This window comes from Rhea pennata, chromosome 4 (assembly GCF_028389875.1).
Source record: "Rhea pennata isolate bPtePen1 chromosome 4, bPtePen1.pri, whole genome shotgun sequence".
In the NCBI taxonomy this organism is placed as follows: domain Eukaryota; kingdom Metazoa; phylum Chordata; class Aves; order Rheiformes; family Rheidae; genus Rhea; species Rhea pennata.
In genome coordinates this window covers 922,968-950,094 of record NC_084666.1, presented here as the reverse complement: position 1 = coordinate 950,094, position 27,127 = coordinate 922,968, and the positions used below count along the sequence as shown (strand labels likewise).

The window sequence follows — 27,127 nt, the reverse complement described above, 5'->3', positions numbered from 1 at the left end:
GAGGGATGAAACGTAACTGGAGATGGCAGAGCACTAGACACTGGAGGGATGCTGCGAGCCCCAGGGATGTCCAAGCACTAGGGCCCCAGGGATTTGGTAGGCCCCAGGGATGTCCAAGCACCAGCACCTGGGGGTGTTGTAAGCCCCAGAGATCCCCAAGTACTGGGAAACCAGGATGCTCCAAGCTCTAGGGATGATGCTGAAGCCCCAGGCCCCCCCCAAGGATGCTGCAAGCCCCAGGCATGCCAAAGCACCATTAGCCCAGAGACGATGCACCTCTGGAGATGTCAGAGCAGCAGGAACCCCAAGGACCACAGGGAAGCATCATGACCCCAGGGACGATATGTCGCTGGAGACGGTGGTGCACCCGGACCACTGGAGGTGCTGTGCCACCAAGGCAGTAGGTGATGCTGCAGCATCAGGACCATGGAGGTGTTGGAGCACGTGGACCACCAGGGATACCACAAATGGCAGGGACACTGCGGCAAGAGGGACCACGGGGATGACCACAGCCAGGGATACCAGCGCATCAGGACTCCTCGCTGCCAGCGATGCCACGGCATTAGGCCCCTGGGAAGAGCCCCAACTGCCTGGCAGTGCTGGTTCCCCTGCAGCACGCAGCCCTGGGGGTCTCACTGCAAACCCAGCTGGGAAGTGGCCGTGGGGTGAGACAGAGCCAGTGTCTCCCCTCCCACGGGAGGGAGGGTGCCCCTCGCCCCCCCGAGCTCCAGGCCCAGAGGGTGAGGCCACCACGCAGCAGCTTTGCATGACCACAACCACGCACGGGGCCACCCCGAACGTGGGACAGGGACCTCCTTGCCCCAGGGAAGGTCCCCCTGGCCCGGCACAACGGCAGCAGACGTCGGCACAGGCGCGCATGCGCTCTCTCTCCGCCCACCCCGGGGATTCAATAAGTGCTTTTCCACCCAAAAGACACCCGGCGCTTTGGGAGCGGGCTCGCTCGCCGGGAGGCGAAGCAGCGCGCCGCAGCGGCGCGGGGGCCCGGCGCGGGGAGCGGAGCGTCCCCGGCGCGCTACAGACGGCTCCCGGGGATTTGCCGGCGGCCGTTTCGCCCCGGCCCTGGCCCCAGTCGGTGCCGAGCGGGACGGGGGGCTGCGGGCCGCCGCGGCACCGTGTCCCCCCCGCGCCGCCGTCGCTGCCCGCAGGGGTTAACAGCGCCGAGCGTGGTAACGCGACCCGGACGAGGCCATGGCGCCAGGGACTGCGGCTGCCGGGGTGCCATCCTGGCGGTGCTGAGCACCCCCCCAGTCCCGCGCTCACGCAGGCACCTGGGGGGCTCAGGGCCCGGCCCGGGAGGGCAACGAGGAGGCGGCGAAGGGCGGCAGCGGCGTCCCGGCAGCCCCCGGCTCCCTCCTCCCCACCCCCATCCCGCTCCGGCGCTCCTGACACAGCATTTGCAGGAAGCGACCCGGGGTTGGGGGGGGACCCGGCCGTGCCCCGCTGAGCCCCACGGCGGGCGGCGCGCCGGGAGCACCCCCGGGGCCGCCGAGGCGGACGGGGGGGGGGGGGACGTTGCATGGCCCAGCCGTGCCCGAGGGGCGGACGGACGGGTGGGATGGACAGACCTGCTGGAAGGGCGCCGTAGCGAACGGGTGGGGACGGGCCCAGCACCCCGCCGCTCACCTTCAAAGACCATGGAGCAATAGGCATCGCTGATGTCCGTGTCGGGCGTGCGGACGTTCTCCGCGTGCAGGATGAAGACGCGGAGCATCGCGCCGGCCGGGCGGCCTCGCCGGGGTCAGCCGTCCCCGCGATCCCGTCTCCGCGATCCCGTCGTCTCCGCGATCCCGTTCTTATACGGCAGCACCCAGGCAGCTGAAGCGGCTCTTAAAGGCGAAGGGCCGCGGGCTGCCGCAGAGGAGCCGCCGCGGCCCCCGGCGCCGGCCGAGCCCAGGGAGGGGGGGGACGCTGCAGATCAGGAAACCCCCTCCCAGGGCGCTCGCAGCCACCCACGACCTCGGCCCCGATTAACTAGCGCCGCTCCGAAACCGCATCCGAGCCCCTCCGCGGGGCTGCGGCGCCAGCGGGGACGAACCCCGCGCTCCGCTCCCGCCTCCCCGCAGCTCGCCGGCCCCAGCGGAGCAGTTTGGCCCTCGCGGGACGGGGGCCGACCCCGCGGCCCCGCGCCAGCCCGGCACCTGCTCCAAAGCCCGGCGGCGGGCACGCACGCCCCGCGCCCCCCGCCCCGGCTATTTAAAGGGAGGTTATTTTTACCCCGGGTTTCCCAGCAGTCGGCTCAGAGGTTCCTCGCAGCACGGCTTTTTCCAGAGGCGCTCGTGGCAGCGCGTCCCCGGGCGTCCGGCCTGGCGGGGGCAGGACGGAGCACGGGCAGTGCCCGTCTCCGCATCTCTCTGCTGCCCTCAAATTATTGCAGTTCCTCAGGCCTAGGTTGCCCCATTCCTGCAGCGCGGGGAGAGCTAACACTGCCCCTTTAGTGCAATTTACCCAGTTTGGCTTTATCTAGAGCCAGTTTCCCCGCTTCTTGGATGGCAGAATTGGATCATCCTGGTTTTCTGGAGTTGTGGGTTTTGCCAGAGACTAACCCAAGAAGCCGCAATTAAAACTGCCTTTACAGCAACCAAAGCAGAGGTGGGCCAGCAAACGAACCTCCCAGCAGCAGTGAAGCCACCTTTGGGTGAAATAGTGTTACCAGCATCCTCACTGTAACCAGCAAGATTAAAACCAAGAAGCAAGTGAAAACCTGCAGTTTTTTGCAGGAGACCAGGTTGCCGATGGGTTAGGGTGGCCGAGATGAGACAGTTGGTGTCCCTCCAGCTTCACTACTGCTACTCCAAGGGGCTCTGCCCTCTTCCTTCCCCCCATGTCCTTGGTCTACTTAACCCAAGCCTCCACGGAAGGGCCTGTCCGTCACTAGCTTATACCACTCTCGGCTTGCCAGGATCATCCACGCCACCACTGCGTTGCATCAGAACGGCTCCAGAGACCAAGGCCCCAGCCAGCTCCATTTCTCCTGCAAGGCCCTCTCATAACACACACAGGCTCCCAAGCGCTCAAATTGCTCCAGCCCACCTGGGATCCAGACATAGCAGAGGTGCTGCACAAGTCAAGAGAGGGAAGAAAAAAATTCTGATAAGCGCAGTGAAATAGAAGTGTTGCAAAACCCTGTGGATTTTGCTCGAAATTCCAAGCACCTGCAGCAGTGACCTGCTTCGCACCTTCTGCCACCAGATACCACGCTAACATCCCTCCGGAGGCGCCAGAAGACATGGGGACACTCAGCACGCAGCACTTTTAATTGCTGTCAGTTCTGAAATAAAGTCACTTTAACTGAAGCGCTCATTAGGTGCGGGACGAATGGAAGTGCAGCTGCTGCGAATTTGTTGGGGCAATGTTCAGAAAGCCACTATCACAACTCATTCTGCAAGATTATTTCCCACCTTCCCCAACCCCCTGTTTCCTCTGATTTTGTTTTTCCATATCAGGCTGGGGGGGATGGGACAGTATTTTCCTGAGAGCTTCTGGGTTAAGTGGTTACCACGCATCTCCCTGGGGCCACTGCAGCACTTAGTGTTTTTAACAGAGATGTTTCGGTGTCTTGAAGGAAAGGGCTTCACACATAAGCGTAGGCCTGGAAGGTGTGAATGGAGGCGAGGTGGACATGGACCAGAATCAGGGTTTACTCACTGAGCCTCTGTCCAAGGACATCTGCATCCTCCACGGCCACGCTCAGCCTCACATCAAGCTGGGAGATGGTGCCGGATCTCATCTTTGTAACCACAGGGAAGTCTCCAGCACTGACACGGCTCTACTCTGGGATCAGGCAGGCAAATGCATGGCATGAGCATAATCAAGGCTTTAAGCTAAAACACTGCCCCTCGCAAGCAGCCATTCTCCCCTGCCGAACACCCTGCCTCAGGCTTCGCTTGCAGGGAGTCACCAACCTAGGAAAAAAAAAAAAAAAAAAAAAACATCTCTCACCACCGCAGCCAGTGCCACAGGGGCAGATCTCCGGTATGCAACACTAAGGTAACGTTGAGCAAAGCAGGAACATACGCCCCTGCCCGAGCTGGAAATGGTCAGCTCGGTCACCCTGCTGATCCGAGGAACTGAGCAAAACCAGTGCAAGGCAGAGCGCCACCAAGAAGAGACGCTGCGGCCAAGCTCGCGGGTACGAGCCCCCATAAAGGCTGCCTGCTCGCCCTTAGGGGACAGCACCAGCAGGGCTGGATCTCTGCCTGCCCAGACACGGAAGCACAGCAGGTATTTGCAGCCTGGGTCCCTGCTGCACTGACGATTTGCTGAACCAGCCTCTACTTCGCATCTTCGTGCTGACCAAGTACAAAGCTTCTGGGAGCAATATGGGTCCAAGGAAAGCAAACGCCTTCCTCATTTCCTTCCACTAAGCAATGCTTGGAAAAACACACCACTTGCTGACAGCGCCATGTGCGAGCGTCTCAAGCTCTTGCTTTAAGTACACACGGGAAAAATGAGATTGTTTGGAGTGGGACTACTGTCAACCCAACTAAGATCCACTAAGGTGGGTGCTGAGGCTGCTGCCCTCACTCCCAACCCCACTGCAACCCACAGAAGTCAGCGGTTGCCACTCGACAGCCGCGTGGCAGCCTGTGAAGAAGGCCTGGGAGCCGAGCAACGCGGGGAGGGGGTCACACACCTGTACCAGTCGGCTCAAACCACAGCAGGTCACAGACTAAACCGGCATTCCCGAGGGCACAGGGTATTCGTTAGTTCTTCAGTCTTTCCTACATTTGGGTGAAAGCAAAATTTGCCTGAAGCTTGGAGGGCAGAAGCAGGAATGAAAAAAGATCATTGTTGTCTTCAACACAGATAAGGTATCAAAGAGAAATCACGGTAAAAATTTGCCTTCTGAGCCCAAAGAGAAGGTCTCGGAAAACTCAGAAATGCAAATACAAAGTTGCACTGTGAAGAGAACAGAACTAGTGGGAGAAGCAAGCTGTGTCCTACATTCCGGTAAGACAGTGAAAAAACAAACAAGAAAAATCAATAAACTGCAAAGTTCCTGAACTCTGCAGAAGAGCAGAGGATTTTGTTGGCACCTCCCTGCAGCTGCCAGACTGTCTTGACAGCATGTTACGGGATGAGACAGGACAGTTCAGCTGCATAGCTCTGCGGACCTAGCCAAAGGGAGCAGGAAAGCTCTTTGCAGGCTCTTTTCCTTACTAAAGTCCAGTTTGTATTTTAGACAGGTGGTTTTGGTTTTTGTTTTATAAATAAGCTGCTAACAGCCCAATAGAGATCGAATACTTAAGTAGTAATTACGTAGTAAGAGTAAGTTGTTAAATAATATCAAACCAATCTTACGTGAACTGCACCCTGCTTCAGAATATGGTACAGTCCCTGGCAACAGTCAATGGAGAGAGAAAAAGACGGAGACAGATGCATGGGTGTACACACACACACACACACACACACAGTTACTCTGAATCCTACTCTCTGGCTTGCCAAGTATTTGATCTGAATCATTCCGCTGCATTTTTGAGGCATCTTTGGCCAGGACAGACTAGCATAGTGACTCACAAGCACACACAGGCAGCAAGTTTGCTCACTTCACTTTGCTTTTTTCACTTAGGGACCCAAGCAAAAACACCTAGCCAACAGCATTTTGCAAACCAAAGTTCTGCTCATGACTTCCAGTACTTTCAGAGTAACCCACCTGTCAGACAATGTTGTTGCTCTGTGAAAACAAGGTCTTTGTTTCAGAGTCTCCAGAGTAGGCTCTGTCCTCACTGCATGTACACTGGCACTGAACTTACTAACTCTCACTCAGTGTAATGGTCATGCTTCAACATCATTTAATGATTTCAAAATAGGAAATATAAGTACATCTGCCTGCAAATCATTACTCTCAAAGGAGGAAGGTCCTATGAGTCTGAGAGAGATAAATCATTCCCATAAAGTAACATTTTTCATCAGCTAGATGCAAGCATGTCTTCTGTTAAAGCAGGAGTTCAGTTTGGCCCCTCACTGGTCAGAGACCTGAAGATACAAGCGTTTTTGTACCAACTATTGTACAGGTAGGACCCGCAACATCCCCAGAGAACCACCCAATTTCTTTCACTTTCCTTGGACAGGCAGAAACATTTGTTTTCTTCACCACCAAGAACAGAATTCAACCCAAGTCAATTATCCGAAGTGTGAACGAGTGGCAGTTACAAAGGTAGATTTTAAGAAGCAACCTTTTAAATAAATTTCAAGTAATTAGCTAGGTGAAAAATCAAAGCTCCAATGAAAGTTATCTATGATCCAGACTGCAGTCTACCATTACAAGCACACAAGCCAGAGATACAGACTTATCAGAAAGCAAACGTTCAAGAGCAGGTTACAAAGTTCAGAAATGTTGCTGAGCGTTTTACATGCTTTAACTTAGAGACTGGAACAAATTCATTCACAGAGGAAAAAAATTAAATGAGCAAACTCGTTCGCCCAAGAGAAACAGTCCTGGGCACTGACCTCCCACCACTTGACTGACAGCAATAGTAAGGAGTAAGCCAGTGCAGTTCTGCTACGTACTTTGCTCCCCCTGTTGGCTTTGTTTTTATCCTTCTACATAACCATGAATGACCCCAGAAGCCATGGGGAAAAGATAGTGCCAGGCAGCTTAACAGGGCCTGACCACACTTTCACTGAAATCCTTACCATGATGGTCACTGATTTCAGTGCAGTAAGATGAACTGCTGGAACATACGTAGCATGTGAAACTTCATCTGCTGAGCTCTGTAAAGCAGCACCAGAGACCAAGCTCTAGAATAAATTCCGTAATAGCCTCTACCGTGACCTACAGAATTAGCAAAACACAATAAATCACACCAAACACAATCACCTGGTGTTAACTATACAGTAAGAACATTTATTTCATGTCAACACTTGCAAAAGAAGTCTCCTCCAAGTCAGATGATTTGATATACAAGTCAAAGCCACCATACATTTTTCTTTTAGTCTGCCTATACTGAGTTCAAATTTATACAACATGAATGCTTGCTTCTGAAACAAAATTACAAATTAAATCATAAACAAAATACACAAAATTGACTGGACCCTAGGTTTAATTTACTGAAAGAATTCTTCTTTCCTCTGATCACCTTGAACTTCGTTCTTCCCCATTGTTATCCTCTTCCTTTTGCTTGGCCATGAATTTCTGTAGGAATAAATGTTTTAAGAAGTCTTATTGGCTAGTCAGTGAAAAGACACTATTGTATTATTGCTCATGGCATGATATAACTATGTTTTGAATATACTGCAAGTTTCGTAAAAGTATCACTCAAAAGGCAGACAACTCCTGGTAACGGTAATGTGTGTTCTATACCAAAAAGAAAAAATTCAACAGTTTTGCTCACAAACTGACTCTCTCACACACATATACAATCACTGAATACTGATTACTGATCAGGAGCTTCAGCTCCTGAGCAGACTTTTGACCAAGGGCAAGTCAAAACATTAGGGATCAGAAGTTCGTATGAGGCTGAATATCTGTCTCTGGTCATCAGATAAAAATTGCTAATTCAGTACTCACCACAGGTTGTGCATTCATTACAACCAGCATGCAAAAGCCTACATCAATCAGTATCTTCATAGTTTTCTACTCTTTACACACACGTCAGCACCTCCCCACAGGAAGGGGCTGTGTATTCTCCCCCAGCTAGATACGTGCTACATTCATGTTTGCCAGATGCACCAGCAATGTGTACTGATGGGGGGACTTTTGACCACAAACTTAAGTTTTCTTTCTAGCCTGACATTTTGGTTATTCGATATCTGTGACGTATTTCAGTCAGTAGTTTGCAGCTTCATTAAGCCATGAAATGTGCCAAAATTAGGCTTTCAGACACATCACTGGGTATTTTTTTTTGGGGGCGGGGGGGGGAGGGGGAGGGGGGTTGTTTTTTGTTTGTTTGTTTTGTTTTGTTTTTTAAGATAGAGGAAAGAGTGACTATTCCCATGCCTTCCTAGGAAAAAGAACTTTATGTAGCTGATGAACTTGACTAATTTAAGTAGCTAAAAATGTGTTTCAGTTTACATTGAACTATTAAAATAAGCTCCATGAAGCCATCAGGAAATTATTAGTAGTCAATAAAGCAAAAATTTTTGAAAATACGTGCTTCCCTCCATTCTTCCCATGTGTTTGGAGATGCTTCAGCATTACCTCCATATTTTGCTGATGAAGCTGTGTCTTGCAGTGATTTTTCACAGACATTTCATCTGCATAGAACAGAGAACAGATCTGACAGAAAAAGCCAGGCTTTGGAACAAGGAAATCTAAATCTGAAAAAGACAGCATGCAACATCACATCAACAAAATGCAATTAAACATACACATACACACAACAGATCCAATCACCCAAATCTGTAAACTTAGTTATTCCTGGAAGGAAAATAGTTACTTTTCTTTTCAGTATTCTAGAAGTTAGGCTTCTAGTCTAAGTTGGTCACCTGCCTTACTTCCAATAAACAGAGAAGGGGACATGCTTTTCTTTAGACAGAATGAATGACATTCTGGATCTGAAATCCACTGCAACTATCTTAGTGTCTTTTTGCCTTGAAGCACTTCACATATAATTAATTTGCCAAGTTTAATCTCTGTCCTACAGTGGGTCATATGAGCATTTTCTACCACAGGGAATTTTACACAAACATTAGGCAAGGTTCCGTATTTCCTAGTAACTTTTACAAATCAAGGATTATTAACAGTTTACATAAAAGTATATTGGGTGAGGATCTTGGGATATGTATTTTTAAAATGAAGTAAGAAATTTCCTAACTTCTGTACACTGAGACAAAGTTGGTAACAAAACTTGTACTGGGTTTAGAATAATAAGCAGATGTTATACTACATAGTGCTAATTATAAAATAGTATATTTTTAAATAAATTTTAGAAAAAAAGAGCTTTTAACTCCACTATTAAGCCAGCAATAGGAACATACGTTAAACATGGATTCCTAAGGGTCAAGATAAAAATATGGACTACAATCCATGACTTTTAAGTTAAATGTGGTTGTATAAGGCATTTTTAAATGGAAAAGAAAACTGTCTTTAACAAGAACAGCATGGAGTATTTGATGGTGAGTTTTTTTGTTTTTACCTTTTGGAGTACTCTGTATCTTGGATGCATCTGAAGAATCCGTTTTCTTTCGCTTAGACTCAGGTTCTTTATCTCCTGATCCAAGTTCATCTACTAGAGGCCATAAATGCATGTTAAAACAAGAATTTCTACTTGTTTAGAGGTATTCCGTACACAGCTTGAATGGTTAATTACTACTCAAAACAAACACCATCTGTGCAACTCCCAATGCTTCCTACACTGTTTGGTTTGGTCTTTCCATGCCGTGATTTTCAGAAACTTCTCACATCAATCCACCAGACAAAACTTTTAATTAAAACATAGGTGTTGGAATGAGTCACTCCAAAAGCACTCCTGACTTCTTGGCATTCATTACAGAACTACCAGCACTGCTCTGAGCTGCTTTCCTCTGGAGTTCCCGTCACTGACTTCTCATCAACTTTGTGATTATGATCACAAAAATCGGAACTTCATAAAACAAGCTATCAAGCTTTCTTGAACTAATCCAGCTCCAGGTCCAAGAGCAGTATTTCAATTTAAACCTAACAGAAAATAAATTCTTGCTTTTAAAAAAGCCAGCAATGGCATCACAGCTTTTAGTAAGCTGTTCCACCAATGAAATAACCTCACTGTTAAACATGTGCACCTTCTTTCCACTATGATCTGTCAGCTTTCTACAGCTAGACAGAGTTAGATGTTTGTATGATAGACTAAAGGTGCATTCATTATCAAATTCCACTTCCCCATTAAGATGATTACAAATCAATTACTTCAGAGAAAACAGAAAAGAGGCTGAAAAGGGAGAAAAAGAGACCTCCAAATAAATCAGTTCTCAGATGATTTTGGTTTACTAAAATCCAGCCATAACACAAGATAAGCTACCTAGACCAGCTTTAGTGAGGCACACTCACCAACCAGCTTCATGTCAACCCAAGCATGGCTTTGTTACAGAACTAAACAAAGTCAAAGTACACTACCGGATTAACCAGTTCTAAGGCAATATCAAAACTATCACTTTAAGGTTTTTTGGGGAGACAAGGAATTTGACAGTCCCATTTGCTGTAAAATAAGCAACATAGTTTTGGTGGGGTAAGAGGTTGCTTGGTTTTTAGACTACCAGAACTGTTCAGCTGGAAGCTAAATAGTCACAAACCAGAAGAAGGTTTCCTTCTAATCCTACATTTAAATAGCCTCAATACCAGTATCTCCTGAACAAGGTTAATACAGTAAATCCTTTAGCCTTAATGATGAAAGTCAGGGAGTTGTCAAAGGAACACGACAGTATTGGTCTCTTACCTCTCCTAGATTTTTCAGTAGCTTGTGATAGTATTTCACTGCATGAAGGCAATAGACAAAGACTCATATCACAAGAGTCAGCTTTAGTATGTGGTGCTTTAAAAGCTAGAGTTTGACCGTCATCATTTGAACTCTGAGGTAATCAAGGAACCATTTCCTATTTTGCTCTTGGAATCAGATGTTAAGCCATCCCCTAATGTTTGTTTTGTTTTGTTTTTAACCTGCTTTAACTTCTCTTCTCAGTTTTCTTGCTCTGCTTCTCAAATTTAGGAAGAACTACTTTTCCTAGGTCTACCTCTTTTGCTTGAGATTTTTGCAATACAAAAGAACTAAGTTCGTTTATTTATTGTGCATCAAAATATACTTATTCTGATTTGTGACTATCATTTAAATTAGAAATCGAAGTGCTTGACAAATTTGAGAGGTTAGTTTATAGAAACCAAAGTTTAAATACTCTCAGACAGACTTCCATGGCTTCTGCAGCTCCTCTCCAACTGCACTGCTTAGCTTTCTTCTTTGCTGTGCAATGAGTGCAAGATGGGAGGAAAAAAAACTTTTCCAAAACATTAGAACAAGAAGTGCTGTACGTCAGTACTTCACTGCCTCAGCACAAACAAAATTTGACACTACTGAACTGCATGGTGTACAGCCTTTGCCCAACTTTTGGCCAAGCCTTTTTTGTGTGCAGGTTATATATACACCTCTCCCTACTTGGATCTATATTAGACCTGTCTTAACCCCTCCTTAATTCCATACTGCAGAATTTATGTATTTATTTTTAGGGTTTTTTTTTCTCTCTAAATTCAGCTTGGAGGCTGTTGCCTCTTTGCACCTGTGTCTTTCATTTCACACATTTGTTTTTAATAAAGTTTTCTCCAACTTTGGCCAGCAAACATGGAATGCATGTTTCTTCAGATAACGTGTTTCTTATTTTCACACCAAAAGAAAGATGCATTCTATCACGCATTAATAAAACAGATCCTACCTTCAGGCTGCTGTTTGCTGACAGTCTCTGTTTCTTTTGTAGCATCTCCTTCATGAACTTTGTCAAAAATTTCGTGTTTTTCAGCTTCCTCTTTGTTTCCTACAGGGATCTCTTTGTCCATTTCCTGTCCACCTGCTGCAAGTATCTTATTTTCTATTTCTCCCCTGGAAGATACAAGAGATTCCTTTCCTTTTGACTTTGAGATTGCAATAATTTCTTCTTCCGGATTCATATCTCCTAGAATTTCCATTTCTTCTGGTCCTGCAACAGCAACAATATCTTCCTCTTCTGTTCCTGCAATGGCAGCAATATCTTCCTCTTCTGGTCCTGCAACAGCAACTATATCCTCCTCATCTTCATTCTCATTCAGATTTTTCCCCATGAAAGTGCCTTCCTCTTCCTCGTCCTCCTCTCCAACTTCATCTACCGTAACAAAGTTTAGTTCCTCTTTTAGACGATTGAAATCGGCCAGAAAATCATCTTCGTCTTCGTTGACTTCATCTAAAGTCACTAGAGGGGTATCTTCATTGTCCTCCTGTATTTCATCTACTGTCACTAAAGCACTGGGATCGTCAGGCACCTGACAGGAAACAAAATCTCCAGAATCCTCCGCAGTCACTTTATCATCTTCCTTTTGTTTCATTGCATCCTCAATATTTAAATCCATAGGCTCATTCAAAGACAGCTCTTCCACTTCCCCTATTTCATCTACGGTTACTAAGGGTTCTGCCTTCAAATCTTGCTCCTCAAAAACTGACCTAGGGTCATCCTTATGAAAACTAAGGTCTTCTTGTTCAGATATCTCATCCAAAGTAACAAGTGACTGTGGATCCTTTACTGCTTCTGATATAAGTTCTTCCTCTTCAATTACTTCATCTACTACAACCAGGCCCTGTGGATCAGTTAGTGCATCTAAACTAGCAACTCCCATTAGTTGTGTGGTCATGTCCTCCTCTTCTCCAATTTCATCCAGAGTGACAAAAGATAGTTCACTTTCAGCAATGCGTGCTATAGAGCTTTTCCCTTTCCTTCTTTTAGAACTAGGCTCAGAAGAGTTACTTTTACCACCATCTTTTCTCTTCCCTCTCGGTGGATTTCTACGGGTTTTAACAGGAGACTCAATTTCCTCTATTACTTCATCCACTGTAACAAACTCATCCAGATTAAATGGAAAAAGCTCTTCTTCCTATGAAAGGTAAAAATATGAATCTAACAAAGTTGAATTTAACAAAGTCCACCCAATGACACAAACACCCCCAACCTTAGGGTGCCAAATGAAAAACATCTATAAACTGAAACTGATTGATGGGGAAAAAAAATCCAAACAGACTTCAGGATTGGGGGGGTGGGGGGAAGAATCAGACCTTCAGTCTCATGTGCAACATTTTTCAAACTACATGCTTTATGTTTTCACAAATTTGTCTTTTACTTTCTAGAAATTCATTTTCAATGGCTATAAATCTTTAGCCTTATGATTTTATCCTCCTTTATCCTCTTACCTCCCTAGGACACCCTTCTTCCTCAGCCTTTTCCTGGCTGAAGAATCCTCCTCTGTTTAATCGTTCTTCACTCAGAAGCTATTCTGCATCACTTTAGGATGGTTTCTATGTGAATCATTCTAAATTTATCTACGTTTAAGGTCCACTTGCCCTTATCATCCAGTTACTAAGCATCATCAGATCTTTCTGCACTCCTTCATAGTTTTACTACCTTAACTAACTTGCTATCATCTTACAAATCATCTCACTATTTATCCCTTTTCCAGATTAGTCATATATTTAACCACAAGGCACAGAGTCCCCTCAACGCCTCTCCTCACTGCTCATGAATTCCAGGCCTGTGTTTCCTCTCAGAGAGGCAAGCATGCATTTTGAGGACTTTCCCTATTACCCTAGGACTGCTTTGCTTTTTTAAAAGCCTTTAAGGAGGGACTCCATATGAAGTTTTCTGTAAATTTGTATGCATCAGGTCCCTCCTGTCCATACAGTTGCCCATCATCCACATGCCCACTAGTTCCATTAGGTAAAAGTTTCTACTCACTTGTCCAGTACGAACATCACATTTACTGGTTTCTAGTTTTCCCGCTTCCAGCAGACGTTTTAAAAAAAAGATGGCCTGCTAGCCACCACCCAGTTCTTTGACAGTAAGGCAGGGCACATCCTTTAGTTATTTCACTCTTAAAACTGACATTCATGGAAAGTTGTGTCCTGGCAACTACTTATTGTTTTATCTTGTTTGTTTTCAATCTCTTGACTAACAATTCCATTTCAGAAAGATCTCTCTACACTAGACCCTAAGGAAGGATTCTCAATACCGGAACATCCCTAAGTTTCCGTACAGTGAACGCATGAAAAAAAAAAAAATCATTTCGTTCTTTCTGCTAAGGTCCAACTAGTGCTACAGATCCTCCAGCAGACTTGCTGTTCCTCCTGTGCCAGCGGTATTTTACAAGGTGCCACTGGGGGTCTGAAGGAAACCAGCTTTCTGGGGAATGCCTTACTGTATTTTTATGTTGAAGACAACAGTCCTGATCCCTTCTATTTCCCCTCCCATTGTGACCATATCTTACTGAAGGATATCTTAGACCTAAAACTCTTCCTATCCTACAGTTAGGACACATCAGCTTCTATTGTGGCCCACACTATTTGTTACAGGTCCACTAGAAAGAAGATAATGGCAATTTAATGCCATACGGAGCTGACAACATCTGGAGAAAGACAGACAGTTGGGTGTTGAATTTATGTTATACAAGTTACCTTTAACCTATTTTGGTGAACAGTAGTCAAATGTTGGGAATAGCCATTTTACAACGAACAAAAAGTTATGATCTATGTTGTTATAATCAGAATGGAAGGATAAGGTGGGTAAGGTGTATACCTGAAGTCTATTAATAAACTAACATTCAATAGTAATACGCATATAAAAATCCTTTCCACAGCCTCAAATTATGCATTCAATCTGTTCAATAAATGGTTCTGATTTTTTTTGAATCATTCTATCCTACTAAAGAGTCATGTGTCTAACAAGAAAGTTGAAAAATAAGAACTTGCTCGCACAAAATTTTAAGGTCTAGGCAAGATGAACTTTGTCAGAGAATAAGACTGTGCACTTAAACACTAAAAACAAACCCCCAGCACAAAAATGATTCTTAAATTCAAAGGCTATATGTGTTTTCTTTTACTTTTTATAAGCTAATAATTACTTGGAAGAATATATGCCTCGATGTACGTTCTGATGGAGAAGGTTTGGAAATATTTAATGCAAGGTGGACATAGCATAATATCCATGAAGAAGTCAGAAAACATATGGTTACATTTTTAATGTCAAATCAAATGTTACTGTATTCTTTCTTCCACAAAAGGAGAACACAAGTCTTGGTGCTTATGAGTTGTGCAACAATGAAGAATAAAGCTCTAAGAGGCAACTGGCACTCCAAAACTTTTTCAAATGGTGCAGTTTACTCTCAGGCATTAACATCAACACATCTGCAATATGAGATGCAAAGCTTTATGCATTATCACTGTTACCATCAACTTCACAAACACACTGTGTTGGTGATGCTAGAAGTCTAGATGGATTTAGATTTATAAAAGAACCCAGGTTGTCAATTCTAGCTCGGGAAGCCCTTTTTCACTACTGACCTGGGAGATCTTTGATTTGATCTTGTAATGCTACTTCTACAAACTCATCAGTATAGATTTTTTATTACCTTATTTCTGCTTTTTTTTTCCTCCCAAAAAATTAAGTTACTGCAGAGAAACAGGTCACAAATGTAGGTCTTCTCCTTTCATCTTCCTTTCAAAAAGTAGGCTCTTTAGTGCCTCAAACTATAGACTCCAAGCTCTTATTCAAACTAGTATGCACCAAAAATGTACAGTAATCCTTGTTTGGCAGAACAACCCACTGGAAATAACCTTGTATGGAAAGGGCACAGTAGATGGAGAGGTTCTGACTACGTTCTGTTACACAGTATTGTTTATAAAGATCTAGAAAACTTTTCTTCCTTTTCTCACAAGTGTGATGATGAATAAAGACCAGTTGGCAACTGTGGATCCAGTAAATCAATTCTCTCCTTTCTCAAACAGATGGTATCTAAGACCTACAAAAGCCTCCTTTTAATGCTCATGTTCCTAAACGGAGTTTCTCTTCCAAATTACTTGACTTCACAGCTTTTTTTGCCAGTACTCTGTGACAACTATATTAAAATTTCTTGGAAAGAATGCTAAGGCTTCTTTACACACACAAACACAGTCTTGGAAGACAGTCTGTATTTTAAGTTCAGTTACAGTTAGATCCTTACCTCTTTTTGTTTTGCATCACTGCTAGTGCTGCTTTTTGAAGTTCTAGTACTTCCGCTGACAGAAGCCTGCAAAATTAGACAGAAATTCACATGAAACTAGTTAAGTCACCTAACCTGTCCACAGCAATTTCTTCCCTTAATGAACTTTACTAAATTGTCCACATTGCTGCTTCTGATCACATGCTTGACAAACACCGAACCAAACTGAACCAATCATCAGTGGTAAAGTCCAGGCATACAGTCTCTAGTAACAAGTCACAGGTAATATCTTGCTCAATAACCTCTTCTCTTTTCAGTAACCAGTGTCTGGGCAGGACTTGACAAAGCAAATATCAGCTCACAGAAGGACAGAAAGCTTATTATTTCCCGTTCACAACTAAACCAAGAACAAAGTTACGACATTCGGTACAGATCTGCTTCAAAAATACCTTCCTGCAATTTTATCCAAGTAACATTTTCAAACCAGTTACATACTTGAGCTGCACACAATGCATCTAAAAGCAACTGGTTGTCTGTTCTCTCACTACTCCACCTTGTCTGTTGGCCCACACCAGCTCAGCAATGTATGGAAAAGGGAAGGGGAATGTAACCTTATTGCACCATACTCAAAATCTGAGAGAAGTATCAAGTTAGTTACTGATCAGCCACACTGAACCGGCCTTCCTGCCCTCCTCACCTTGTTGCTGCTGTTGTCTTGCTTCACGCTGGATGATCTACTCTCTCTGTCTTGAGACTGTTTTGAACTAGCCCTAGATTCCACTCTTGAATCCTTCTCTTGCTGAGATGAATTCCTCCCATTGCCTCCCTTTTCCTCAACAGTAGCACTTCTGTTCACTTTAGATTTGCCGCTGCTATCTGACGGACTTGAACTGCTGCAACCAGGTCGTGGACGACCCACCTCTTTTGATGCAATCTTCTTCTCCACAGCTGCTTGGCTTCGGGTCTCGGGTTTTGAGGAAGCTTTCTGCTCCTCTCCTTTATACAGGGAAGTATCATTTCTCCGTACTGGGACCCTTGCCTTTGATATATCAGGAAGACACACCACTGCCTTTAGAATTGTTTTACTAACAGAGGAAGATTCCTTGACAGATAAAGATGAGTTTAATGGAACTGCTTTGCAGGTTTCATCAGTTTTTGCTTGTTCTGCTCCTTTATTTTGATGTGCTTTGATTAAACTTCCCTCATTGTTTTTATTCATGCTTTTTTCAGTATTTTCAACACCTGCCCTAACCTCAGCCACAGATTTTTCAAGTTTCTTCTCCGCCTCTGCCCCAGTCTTGGTCAAAGACTTTTCAGGTTTCTCCTCTGCAGCAGTTTCAGCTTTGAGCACAGACTCTTCTGATTTCATCTCTATGTCAGCTCCAGCTATGTCCAGTTTCTTCTCCATGGCTGTTCCAATTTTAAGTACAAGTTTCTTCTCTGTTATCAGCCCACCCTGAGTCACAGGCATTTCAGTTTCAGTTCTCACAGCATCAGAAACAGTTTTTTTTTCTGGAGCACCCAACTTGTTGTTTTGTTGAGTGTCAACAGATAACATCATCTCCACAGAGGCTGCATCAGAATCAGGGGGCACAGCTTCAGAGACAGGCCCTGTTATTTCCTCTGCTGCTGGGTTCACAGCAGAATCTGACTGCACACCTTCCAGCTTGCCCACATTAGCTAATTCTTCTGATGGTTCAATGGCAGGAGCAGACAATTCTTCAGCTTTCACTCCCATTTCCTTCTCTGGTGCAGCTACAATAGCAGATTCAAAAGACTCTGATTCATCATTATTTTTAACTACCTCTTCTTTCTGAGCATCGGAAGGAAGCAGCTGCATCTCCGACTTTACTTCAGATATTTGAGTATCAGGTGATTTGACAGATGCAACAGTAACTTCTACTCCAACTTCTGTTTTCCCCACAGATGTTTCTGGCACTCTTGCAGCAGACTCCCTTACAGGTTTTTCAAGATGGGACTCAGAGGTCTCTATCTGCAATGCTGACATCTCGACTTTGACATTAGAGGTGGAAAGGGGTTCTTTCTTTGCCACACTAGGCTCTACTGGAGGATTAGCAGCTGCTGTTTGCACCACTCCTGATCCCTCTGGATATTTTTTCAAGTCAGAGCTAAATGTATTTAAAAGAAACAGAAGAAATCAAACTATGTTGAGAATTCTACAGTTACCAGTAACCTCTTGACGCCAATGGTAGTGGATTTCCTGATGCATTAGTGCTTAGCATTTGTAAATCTAGCCTATCAGTGTTCAAATGGTTAAAAATATTGAGGCGAATAACTGATTAATTCTATGCTTTTGTTTAATCCACCTCAGTACTGCAAGACTCTTACATTTCAAATCACATTACTTGTAGTTAGAGCTCTCTCAAGATAGTACTCACTACAGATGTGCCCTGTGTCCTCGGAGCTGATACGAACTCTTAAAATTCAGATCCCCTGATGCACAGCAAGCTGTGAAAGCACATACACAGAGACAATAAAGCTCAGTCTTCCTGTACCTAGTTTTTTTTACATTTGAAGACAGTAGACTCCATAGTCACTAACCTAGAGAACTTGTCTAGTAGGTAGGAGTCTGAAGTTTGTTCATTTTTGGGGTTGGTTTGGGGGGGGGGGGAGACTGCTTTTGTTTTTTAAAATCATATTGATCTCACACAGTAGCAAGAAATACAATACACACACAGAAGCTCCTTTTGGCCAGGTTGTTTTCACCGTTTCACTACTCTTACTGTCAGCTCCCCAATAAAGCCCAAGATGACAACGCAGAGGATAGTACTTTTCAGAGAACTTCAGTTAGTCAAGTGCATTATTCTTCTCTGAAAGAAAGAATCCTCCATAGATGCTCTTGGGAAACTTCAAAATTTGAGATGCCTCTGCCCCTTTTCCCACAAAGCTCAAGAAAATGAGCATCCTAGTACCACATGCACGTCAAGACGGAAAGGTACTGAAATACCAATTCTGAAATCTAGTTAAGTGTTGAAACAAACACAGAAGCAGCGGACAAATACAATTAATCAGTGGTCACACACAACGGAGTGGACTGCACTATGGTTTCTCAGAACGAGGTATATGCATAAAGAGTGCACATTTGTGCAAATCCTCATGAAAATGAAAAAGGAAACATTCCCATTTTGGCAATACTCTTGCATGTTGTCATCAAGAAAATGGAAGGCAAGATCAAATGAAACTCAGTGCTGAAGAAAATACGAAGTCTTGAAGCAGCCAGACATGAGAGTTAGTAAGACGAAGACATAATACATGGAGTCAACAAAGATGAACAGGCAAACTCAGTTAAAAATCTGTGCTTTATAAGCACAACAAAACACCAATAATCTTGAAGGTTTCCTCCTGACCCGATGGCATTTTCATCTGCCGTTACAAAATGCGAGAGGATAAAGAAGGGATATGAACTCTGCTTCAAAATCTGTTAAAATACCAATTTAATACGGGCACAGTAGCAGTATGTCATGATTATGCATCAGATAAATATTTGCAGCAAAATATGAGGGTATCCATACATGCTGTCCTCCCTTGGCAAAGCAGCAGTCTCGCAGCATTTCAAGATTTGACAGAAAACTTATCCAGGAGCAATGGATCGTGTGTGCTCCAAGCAACACCTCTCAAAATTCTGGGAACTCCTCTCAGAGCCTGAAGCTGTTCAATTCACAGTAACTGAAAACTTATGAAAGAAGAATAACCTCACTCGCTCATTCAAACACCATGTTTTACTCTAAGTCTTCTGAGACCAGCAATCAATTTAAACTTGTTACATTCCAATATTTTGAGGTGAAGTGCATCTCATGAGCATTTGAGCAGTCAGGGCTGATCTGCTTTTCATGCAACAGCATCAGTTTACTCAAACACAAGAAAGATACTTTGACATTGATACATTTATATATATTTTTTATATATATATGTGAATATATGTGTGTGTGTGTGTGTGTGTGTGTGTACACACATATATACATATATATATATACACACATATATAAAGGACATTGTGTTCCAAAAGCAAAAGCCGTTACTTTCTCTTCTATTTCAACATACCACTGACCGAGAGCTTCATGTTCCAATGTCTGTGTAGCAAAATATTACCTGGGTAACTCAGAGCACAAAGCCCAGAAGGGAAGCTCTGAAAGCCTAGGTTTGCCAACGAAGCAATGGAAAGCTTAATCAAGTATAGGCTCTAATGCCTTGCTAAGCTATACGCAGCATAGCCTCTTTTTATACACTTTTACAAGGCTCTTTTTATATGCTTTTACAAGGAATGAGAAAATGACAGCAAACACTGGAATCATACACTAATTGCATCTTCGATGGCATACAGCGAGTAGCATAAATACACATGCATTATCACCTACACGACTCAAATGAGATATTAGTCTCTGGATCCTTAGGACTGTATGCCTCCTTTCATGCCAATACACCCCCTTGTGCCTTCCATAAGTTCTTAGTGGTCTCCAAAAATGTAAAATGCATACATCTGATAGATTTGAGCTGGACTATGAAGTAATGAAGGACAACTCTGCAGAGGAGGCAGTAATGTACAGAGATAAAGATGAGTGAGCATGATGAAGCATCAAGGTGCTTGAAACAACTGGTGCAAGGACCTAAAAGATCTGCTAGGCATTGGAAAAGTAATAGCATATAGATTTACAAGACAGATTTCTTGTACAGAAGTTAGCATAAAGGGGTGAAAACAAGTACCTGATGCTCAGTTTCTGCATACCATGTCATTGCATTAGCAGCCATATTCCATCATTACTACCCAAGCTAGCAAGGGACAAGACTTTGAGTTTCAGTTCTAGAAATGCCAGTATAGAGAATAGAGGCTGTGTCACAACAGAGACAACACTTATTTTTTGCACATTAGCTCATAATTAAAAAGAAATAGTAGGACATCCTTTACTTCTTAATGGGACAAAGAAAAGTTTCAGCTATTTTTTTGCTGAAAAAAGCAACTGAACAAAAAGGAACTAAAAACACATCAGCATCCTTGAAAAGAACAGAGGTTTTTACATGAACACTTCAGTTTCCTCAGTCACAAGGTTAGATGACCACCTGGCTCGGTTTGGACAACAAATCAAGCCTCAAGAGGATTTCCAAATTTGTTCAAAATCACCTCAGCACCCCAGACAATCGAGAGGCAGCCCCTTCTGCTCCCCAACTTTGTTATTCCATTCCTCCCTAGGAAGATGTGACATGCTCTTCCCAGGTATAATAGTATTTTAGATATTTTCTGCTTCTTATAAAATGTAACTCAAAAAATAATTGGTTAGGTCACAAAGGTTTACAAGGAAGAGACAGTTGCCTCAAACAAAATCCGTATGTCATTATTTGAATGGAAAATTTGCAGTTTTCCCATTCATTCACGAGCCACAGCAGGACGCTGAACAGAAGCTGGGATTCATGTAAGAGTCATTGATTTTATTTGAACTATAATTGCTATCTAAAGCCCACCAGTCTGGAATCAAAAGGGTTACCTGCACGCTTATGTATGTGTGATTCAGAGTAAATTTAGAACTTAAATGCTTCCAAAATTGACCAGACCTGAGCAGAAATGAATCAAATAAGGAGTGTCTAACTTTCAAAAATAAAGAAACAGGTTTTGAAAATACATTAACAGTCCAAGACAGCATAAAGACACTACTTTAAACTGAAATTCAGAACTACTATTAGACTTTTTTTTTCTTTCTTTTTTGGTAAAACTCATTTGGAAGTATGAATTTGAATCACACATGATGCTTCAAGTTCTGTTTGTTCACAAGAACTATTGTGACAACCTATTCTCTTACAAAAGGATTTCAAAAACTTAAGATTCTAGAACCAACAAATAGTTAACCCACAATTAGAAATTTCACTACAAGCAAAGTGTCTGTAAAGCAATTTTTAATGGAATATCTCAAAATTGTCACTTCCCATTTCTAGGTTCTGATGTTATGGTAAAGTCTAATCATTTGTTTGAATCAATTTATAACAACATTAAGTGACCGTCACTAACTTAAACACAGAAGTTTCTCTTTGTTTTTAGCATTTGGAAACAGACACTGTAGTGCCAGGTGCTCTGACAAAGGAAAGTGCTGCAAGATGAAATAAGGTAATCACTTACCATTTAAATGCAAAAAATATTTCTTACCAAACATGTATATCCAAACATACCTTCCAGGGCCTATGGCAAAACCCTGGCCATAATCATTAAAATAATACTTCAATGAACTACACAGAAAACAGAATTTCATCCCATTTTTTCATATTCTTTTAAGCCCCAAATTTCTAGGCAAACACAAACATCAATACACTAGATGTCCTCCACACACAGAGCTCACAAAAGATGGAAGGAATTAACAGTAGGTAACAGTAAATACATCCTGCAGCAGCTCTTTTGGCATGCATACGCTGCTTAGAGTGATGAGTCAGCAACCTGCTTAATCTTGAACAGATATTCCATGAACACTATATATATAAAATTAAGTATCTGAAAGGCATACCTTCCTTTGCTTGGTTCCTCCTTTTTCGTTTCTTTTTTCACAACGTCAGCCTGAAAAGTATAAATTAGTGTTCAATGTGTAGGCTTTCTAGAAGCAACAGCAGAAAACCTGCATCACTGACCCTGTTTAATTAACACCACAAGCCCAAATTTAGGTATTCACAACCTGAAAGGTCAATTGACAGAAAACTCTTCTCAACAGCTCACCACAAAGCATTCAATTCATAGGATGATGAATAAAAAGTACATGGTAGCATAAGAGATTTTACTAGAAATTTATTATACAGAATATGTGGCATAACACTACAGCTTAGCTCATCGCATCTTCAAGGCTGTAATGCTTCTCAGCAGAATTAGTTTTTGGTCTGTGTTATATTTGGAGGAAGGAGGGTTAAATAAACACATCTTCTCCCAGACAGCACCTTCTTTCCTATACTGGTGATGAGGCTAACAGCTGCAGAGCTCAAAGCAAATTACAGTTATTTTCTATGTAATACTCACCTGCCAAGATAACAGTGGCACACCTTTTTCAAGACCAATTGTATTCAAAGTCACACAAGTATTACACATCTATAGAAAGCCCAAGGCTAGACTCCACTCCTTAAAACCTGCTAATATAGCATTCATTTCCTAGAGGATGCCTAAGCCTTCTTATGTTCAGTTATATAGAATAAACTTAAATAAAAGAATGTCTTCTGAAAAGAGAAAGATGAGCACAAACCACCCAGGCTCCGTAGCTTTCACTGTTAGCAGCTCATGCCCAAGCAGTCACAAGCACTCTGAAAACTCAGAGCTGCAATTTGATCCAAAGGTATTCTACTACCTAATTTGAAGATTGTTGCTCTTACAAAGAACTTTCAGATAAAATCAATACATGTAGAATTCACTTTACTGGGGGGGGGGGGGGTTTAAAGCAAGTAATTCTGACATTTTCATTTTTTCCCTTCCTGAAAGTACATTCTGGTAATATTAAGTGCCTAAAGCCATTTGAATACGTTATAGTGGAGTCTATTTCCAAAATAGAGATTTTTTTTCTTATTAAATACTTGTGCAAAAACTATGACAGTCTTACTGACAAAGATCAGAACTCTACTCGTCGCAGCCATAGTGCACAAATTCGATACTCCCAGCTACACATCCGCCTAACCGTGAAACAAGTGTGAAATGAGGTACGCCCCACAGGCACACCTTCGTTATCACAACAGCATCAAATGGTGGAATTCCACCAATTGTTAGCCACATCCGTAAGCATTGTTTGAGATGTATTTTAATGACTGCGTAATCAGAATTTAGCCATTACCAGTCAAATTACAAAACCAAAACTTGAATGCTTTGAGCAAGCGCTTACATTATTGCTGCTACTGTTCTACTGGCATCAGTTGCCCCCATACGGCTGGTAAACTTTTCTAAATTAGTGGAGCACTCTGTATCACCCAAATTGTCCAGCTGGAAAAAAAAACAAAACAAACACTATTTTGAAAACAGAGTGCTGAATGCCATTCTTTGTGGGCACTGAGCTCTGTTCTGAGGAAACATTTATAGTAACAAAGGCAAGTTATTCTGTTGCTACACAGATACATGCAATAGCAAATCTGAATCACTCAGTGCTCCCACAATTCATCCTTAAAAGACATTCCTTAGGGTAAGTACTTCGAGGAATGATATTTTGTTTATTTTTCAGTGCTAAGTGGGCTTATTACTTACATATCCTATATCAGAGAAAGAGCTCATAAGCCCGAAGGTTTGGTTACTTTCTCCAGCTACACAAGTTAGCCTAGTAAGAAATAACACATTTCACTGCATACTTAGTCTTCACCTAACATTTAAAATCATATTTCACATTCTTTAAAATTATTCAAAGTTTGCTATACAAAATGAAACACAAAATAAGGTGGGTCAGAAGATTGCAATCCATCCCAGACAGAGATTCTGCATCATGCGCAGTAGGGGAAAGGAGAGAGGAAAAACTCCTTGGAGATGTAATCCAGTCTCCTGAGTCAATCAGCAGTGATGAAGGAACACACTGCACACCTAATTCTGGTTAGCAGCATCTCACCTGCCACAGGACCCCATCTGTCCCCAGGACCCTGCACCCGAGGCCCAAAGGGACACACGCAGTGGCCCTAACCTACCACTGCAGTACAGCTAATACCGCAGCAACCTACTCCTCTCGCAGAGATGCGCTGTTCACAAGAAAGGTTAGGCAAGCACTCAAACAAAAGCGTTAAAGGAATTCATTTTCATCGTTGGGACACTGAATTTAGAAACTTTAACTTTTAGAAACCTTAACACACTTCTAATGAACGAACGATGCCCTTTAGCCACAGACAAAGGCTCAGAGCGACAAGAGGCATAGGAGCTGATCACAGAACCTACACAGGCAACATTTCAAAGAATCACACTTTCAGAAAGGTAAATGACTGATCTTAAAGATCAGCATCTACACTCACGCAGTAACCGCTGCTCAGCTTGGAAAGGGGCACTATAAATACTCCTGGAAGATGTCTGTGCGCCCAAAATCACATCTGGCTGTCTACCATCTCACACCCTAGACCATCACAGATGCAACCTACTGTAGGGAAGTCATACCAAGAATAGACATCTAAAATCTCTATTGACACACAGTATCTTTAAAAATGTGAACTCTGAACATCATATAGCTACCTGCCAATCTTTGGAAATAGAGATGCCTTTCTAGAAAGAAGAATAAATTGCCAATGGAATAGAGAAAAAGCCAGTGACAAGCAGACAACTTGTTCTGAAAAAGAATCAGAAATTCCTTATGGGACTTGATGAGAAGATTACTGCTTACTTTGTCAGCACAGTAAGCCAAAGTACACACCTGAATAATTCCTCTTCCCTGTTAAAATAATAAACTGATGCCCTTGCTACCATTAGGCACCTGAAGTTAAGCTTTTCCTTGGTATTAATAGAAAAAAGAGGAAAAAAATAAGATGGCCTTCCCCTGCAGGCACATCCTCGTCTCAACAGCATCTCAAAGTCATCCCACTGAAAAGGAATAGGAACACACAGGGAAAGAAGACTCCAAGGATGGAATTCAAATGGATTATCACCTAAAAAATAAAACCAAAACCCACCCACTTTTCTGTCACAAGCAGTGTTCAGTTAAAAAATAATAATAATAATTCCTACTGCACACATTCTGTCCTGAATCTTGACAGAAACTGTTGATGATCAGTTCATGTTGAATTGGTGAGTCAGTCCCTATGTCTCAGTTTTATACTTCAAAAGAGCAAACATAGCTAGAATTCAGAGGGGGAAAAAAAAGTCAACTTACACCCTCTGCAATAAACAGTTTCAAAGAATACAAAAAAAAAATGAGAAAGCATGGGGCAGGGCATCATGCAGAACTAGTAAAATAAAAATTCTTAAGTTTGAGTGCAGAGTCAACTGCGCTTTATCTCCATGTTCTGAGAGTTGTCTGGATATATGTTCTCCTTTTGGAAGCTAGAAAGTTATTAGCAGCATGGCCTTCCATGCTCATATTCCTCAGTTAGAGCTCTCTATATATCCAATCCAAAATACACTAATAAAACAGTTTTCTCAGTGATGTTTCACTGTTGCAGTTTACTGTTCCTTCAGTAAATCGCCAACTATTCTTTGTGGAAAGATTGTTCTATTCCATAAAAATAATATATTCTTGAAAAAGAAGAAATCTTACCTCAGCAGACTCTCCACTGGGTGACAGCGTACAGGTCAATGTACGTTCACCTATATTACACGGGTACTGTTTCAGGAAGCAGTACATCGATTTAGCTGACTTGGGACTATCCAGCTGTAGAATTGCCTAAAAGAAAAAAGTACAAACTTCAAAAAACAATCAAACAAAAAACCTATTACTCCTGTTTGATTTCTGTTCTTCAGAACAAATTTAATAAATTAAGTTAGAATAGCATGTGATAGCTAGCATTTATGAAGTGTTTCAGCATCTTCATTTTAAATTAGCTGTAAGTAGCATTTTTTGATGGAATCACATATGTTCTACAGAGGGAAACCAGTAGATTCTCCTCCTTCTGAGAAGCTGAAGGAAGAAATCTCTCCTATTTGGAATAGTCTTTAGTTCTAAAGAACTGCATTACAAAACAGAAGAGCCTTGAGCTCCCCTCCCCACCTATGTCCAATCTTCTGGATCCCAATATGTTCAGCTTTGGTTCTGCTGTAATTGATGAGCATCTTCCCATGAGGGAGGGCTATGGAAAGTGCATGGCCACGAAAAAGTAAGAAAATTACAACTGCCTATCAAGAAAACAGTAAAATGAATTACACAAAAAAGCTTATCTGCTGTACTAAAAAATAAATCTCCTCTTTCTTAATCTCTTAGTTATCACGCACACAGGACAAAAAGAGTTTCAGCTGGAAAATCTCACAGGTGACCGCTATTAAAGTTGTGTTTTAAAGGATATTTGTCTTTTTTAAGCAAGTATTATACAAATATATGGTCATCCACCCCTTCACCCCCTCCCCCCCTTTTTTTTTTTAAACCTCAGTGTCCTTTCCTGCTGTTTGCTTCAACTCTGATTACTGAGATCAGCTCAGAAATACTTGATGAAGCAGCTTTCTATCACAAAGTGCTGATTCAATGCAATTAAAGCACATGCAGTTCAATTCAACAGAATTAGTCCAAAGTCTGGAAATTTGCTTGAGAGGTTTTTCTGACTACTGAGTCCTCTCTGCAGTCAGCTCTTTATTGCATTTGAAAATCTACTAGAAGCTGTTTTCATAATAAGAAATACTATCTTCTTGTTACTAGCATCTTCATCTGTTTCATAGCTTATTAGAAGCTGTTCATTTAAAATATCCCACAGTAATTGCAGTAAAATTGTTTTTAATGATAAAAATTAAGTAAACAGTGCTTTTTTGCTTTAAAAATTAATTTCAATGTTAAGTGCAAATATAGTCACACTGAAAATTAAAATGTCAAAATCAAAGTGCTTTCAAAAGTCATGTATTTTGACGTGTCCAACAAA

General features: G+C 42.7%; 2 protein-coding genes across 8 annotated transcripts in view; both read right to left on the bottom strand.

The window, feature by feature from the left end:
• DYSF (dysferlin) overlaps positions 1-1,795 on the bottom strand; it is a 117,022-nt gene extending 115,227 nt beyond the window's left edge. For 4 of the 5 annotated variants that reach the window (XM_062574894.1, XM_062574900.1, XM_062574896.1 and 1 more), the window contains exon 1: positions 1,645-1,795. In XM_062574894.1, the coding sequence (XP_062430878.1) occupies positions 1,645-1,732 (88 nt within the window). In that variant the 5' untranslated portion in view covers positions 1,733-1,795. The remainder of the gene's footprint in view (positions 1-1,644) is intronic. The other variant, XM_062574898.1, reaches the window with a different exon arrangement.
• A 5,047-nt stretch (positions 1,796-6,842) lies between these two features.
• The window catches only part of ZNF638 (zinc finger protein 638), a 61,369-nt gene continuing 41,084 nt past the window's right edge, over positions 6,843-27,127 (bottom strand). For 2 of the 3 annotated variants that reach the window (XM_062574889.1, XM_062574891.1), the window contains 8 exons: positions 25,822-25,947; positions 22,141-22,190; positions 16,335-17,766; positions 15,659-15,724; positions 11,359-12,544; positions 9,099-9,191; positions 8,162-8,280; positions 6,843-7,156 (listed from right to left, as the gene is read on the bottom strand). In XM_062574889.1, coding sequence (XP_062430873.1) covers positions 7,097-7,156; positions 8,162-8,280; positions 9,099-9,191; positions 11,359-12,544; positions 15,659-15,724; positions 16,335-17,766; positions 22,141-22,190; positions 25,822-25,947 — 3,132 coding nt within the window. In that variant the 3' untranslated portion in view covers positions 6,843-7,096. The remainder of the gene's footprint in view (positions 7,157-8,161; positions 8,281-9,098; positions 9,192-11,358; positions 12,545-15,658; positions 15,725-16,334; positions 17,767-22,140; positions 22,191-25,821; positions 25,948-27,127) is intronic. The other variant, XM_062574890.1, reaches the window with a different exon arrangement.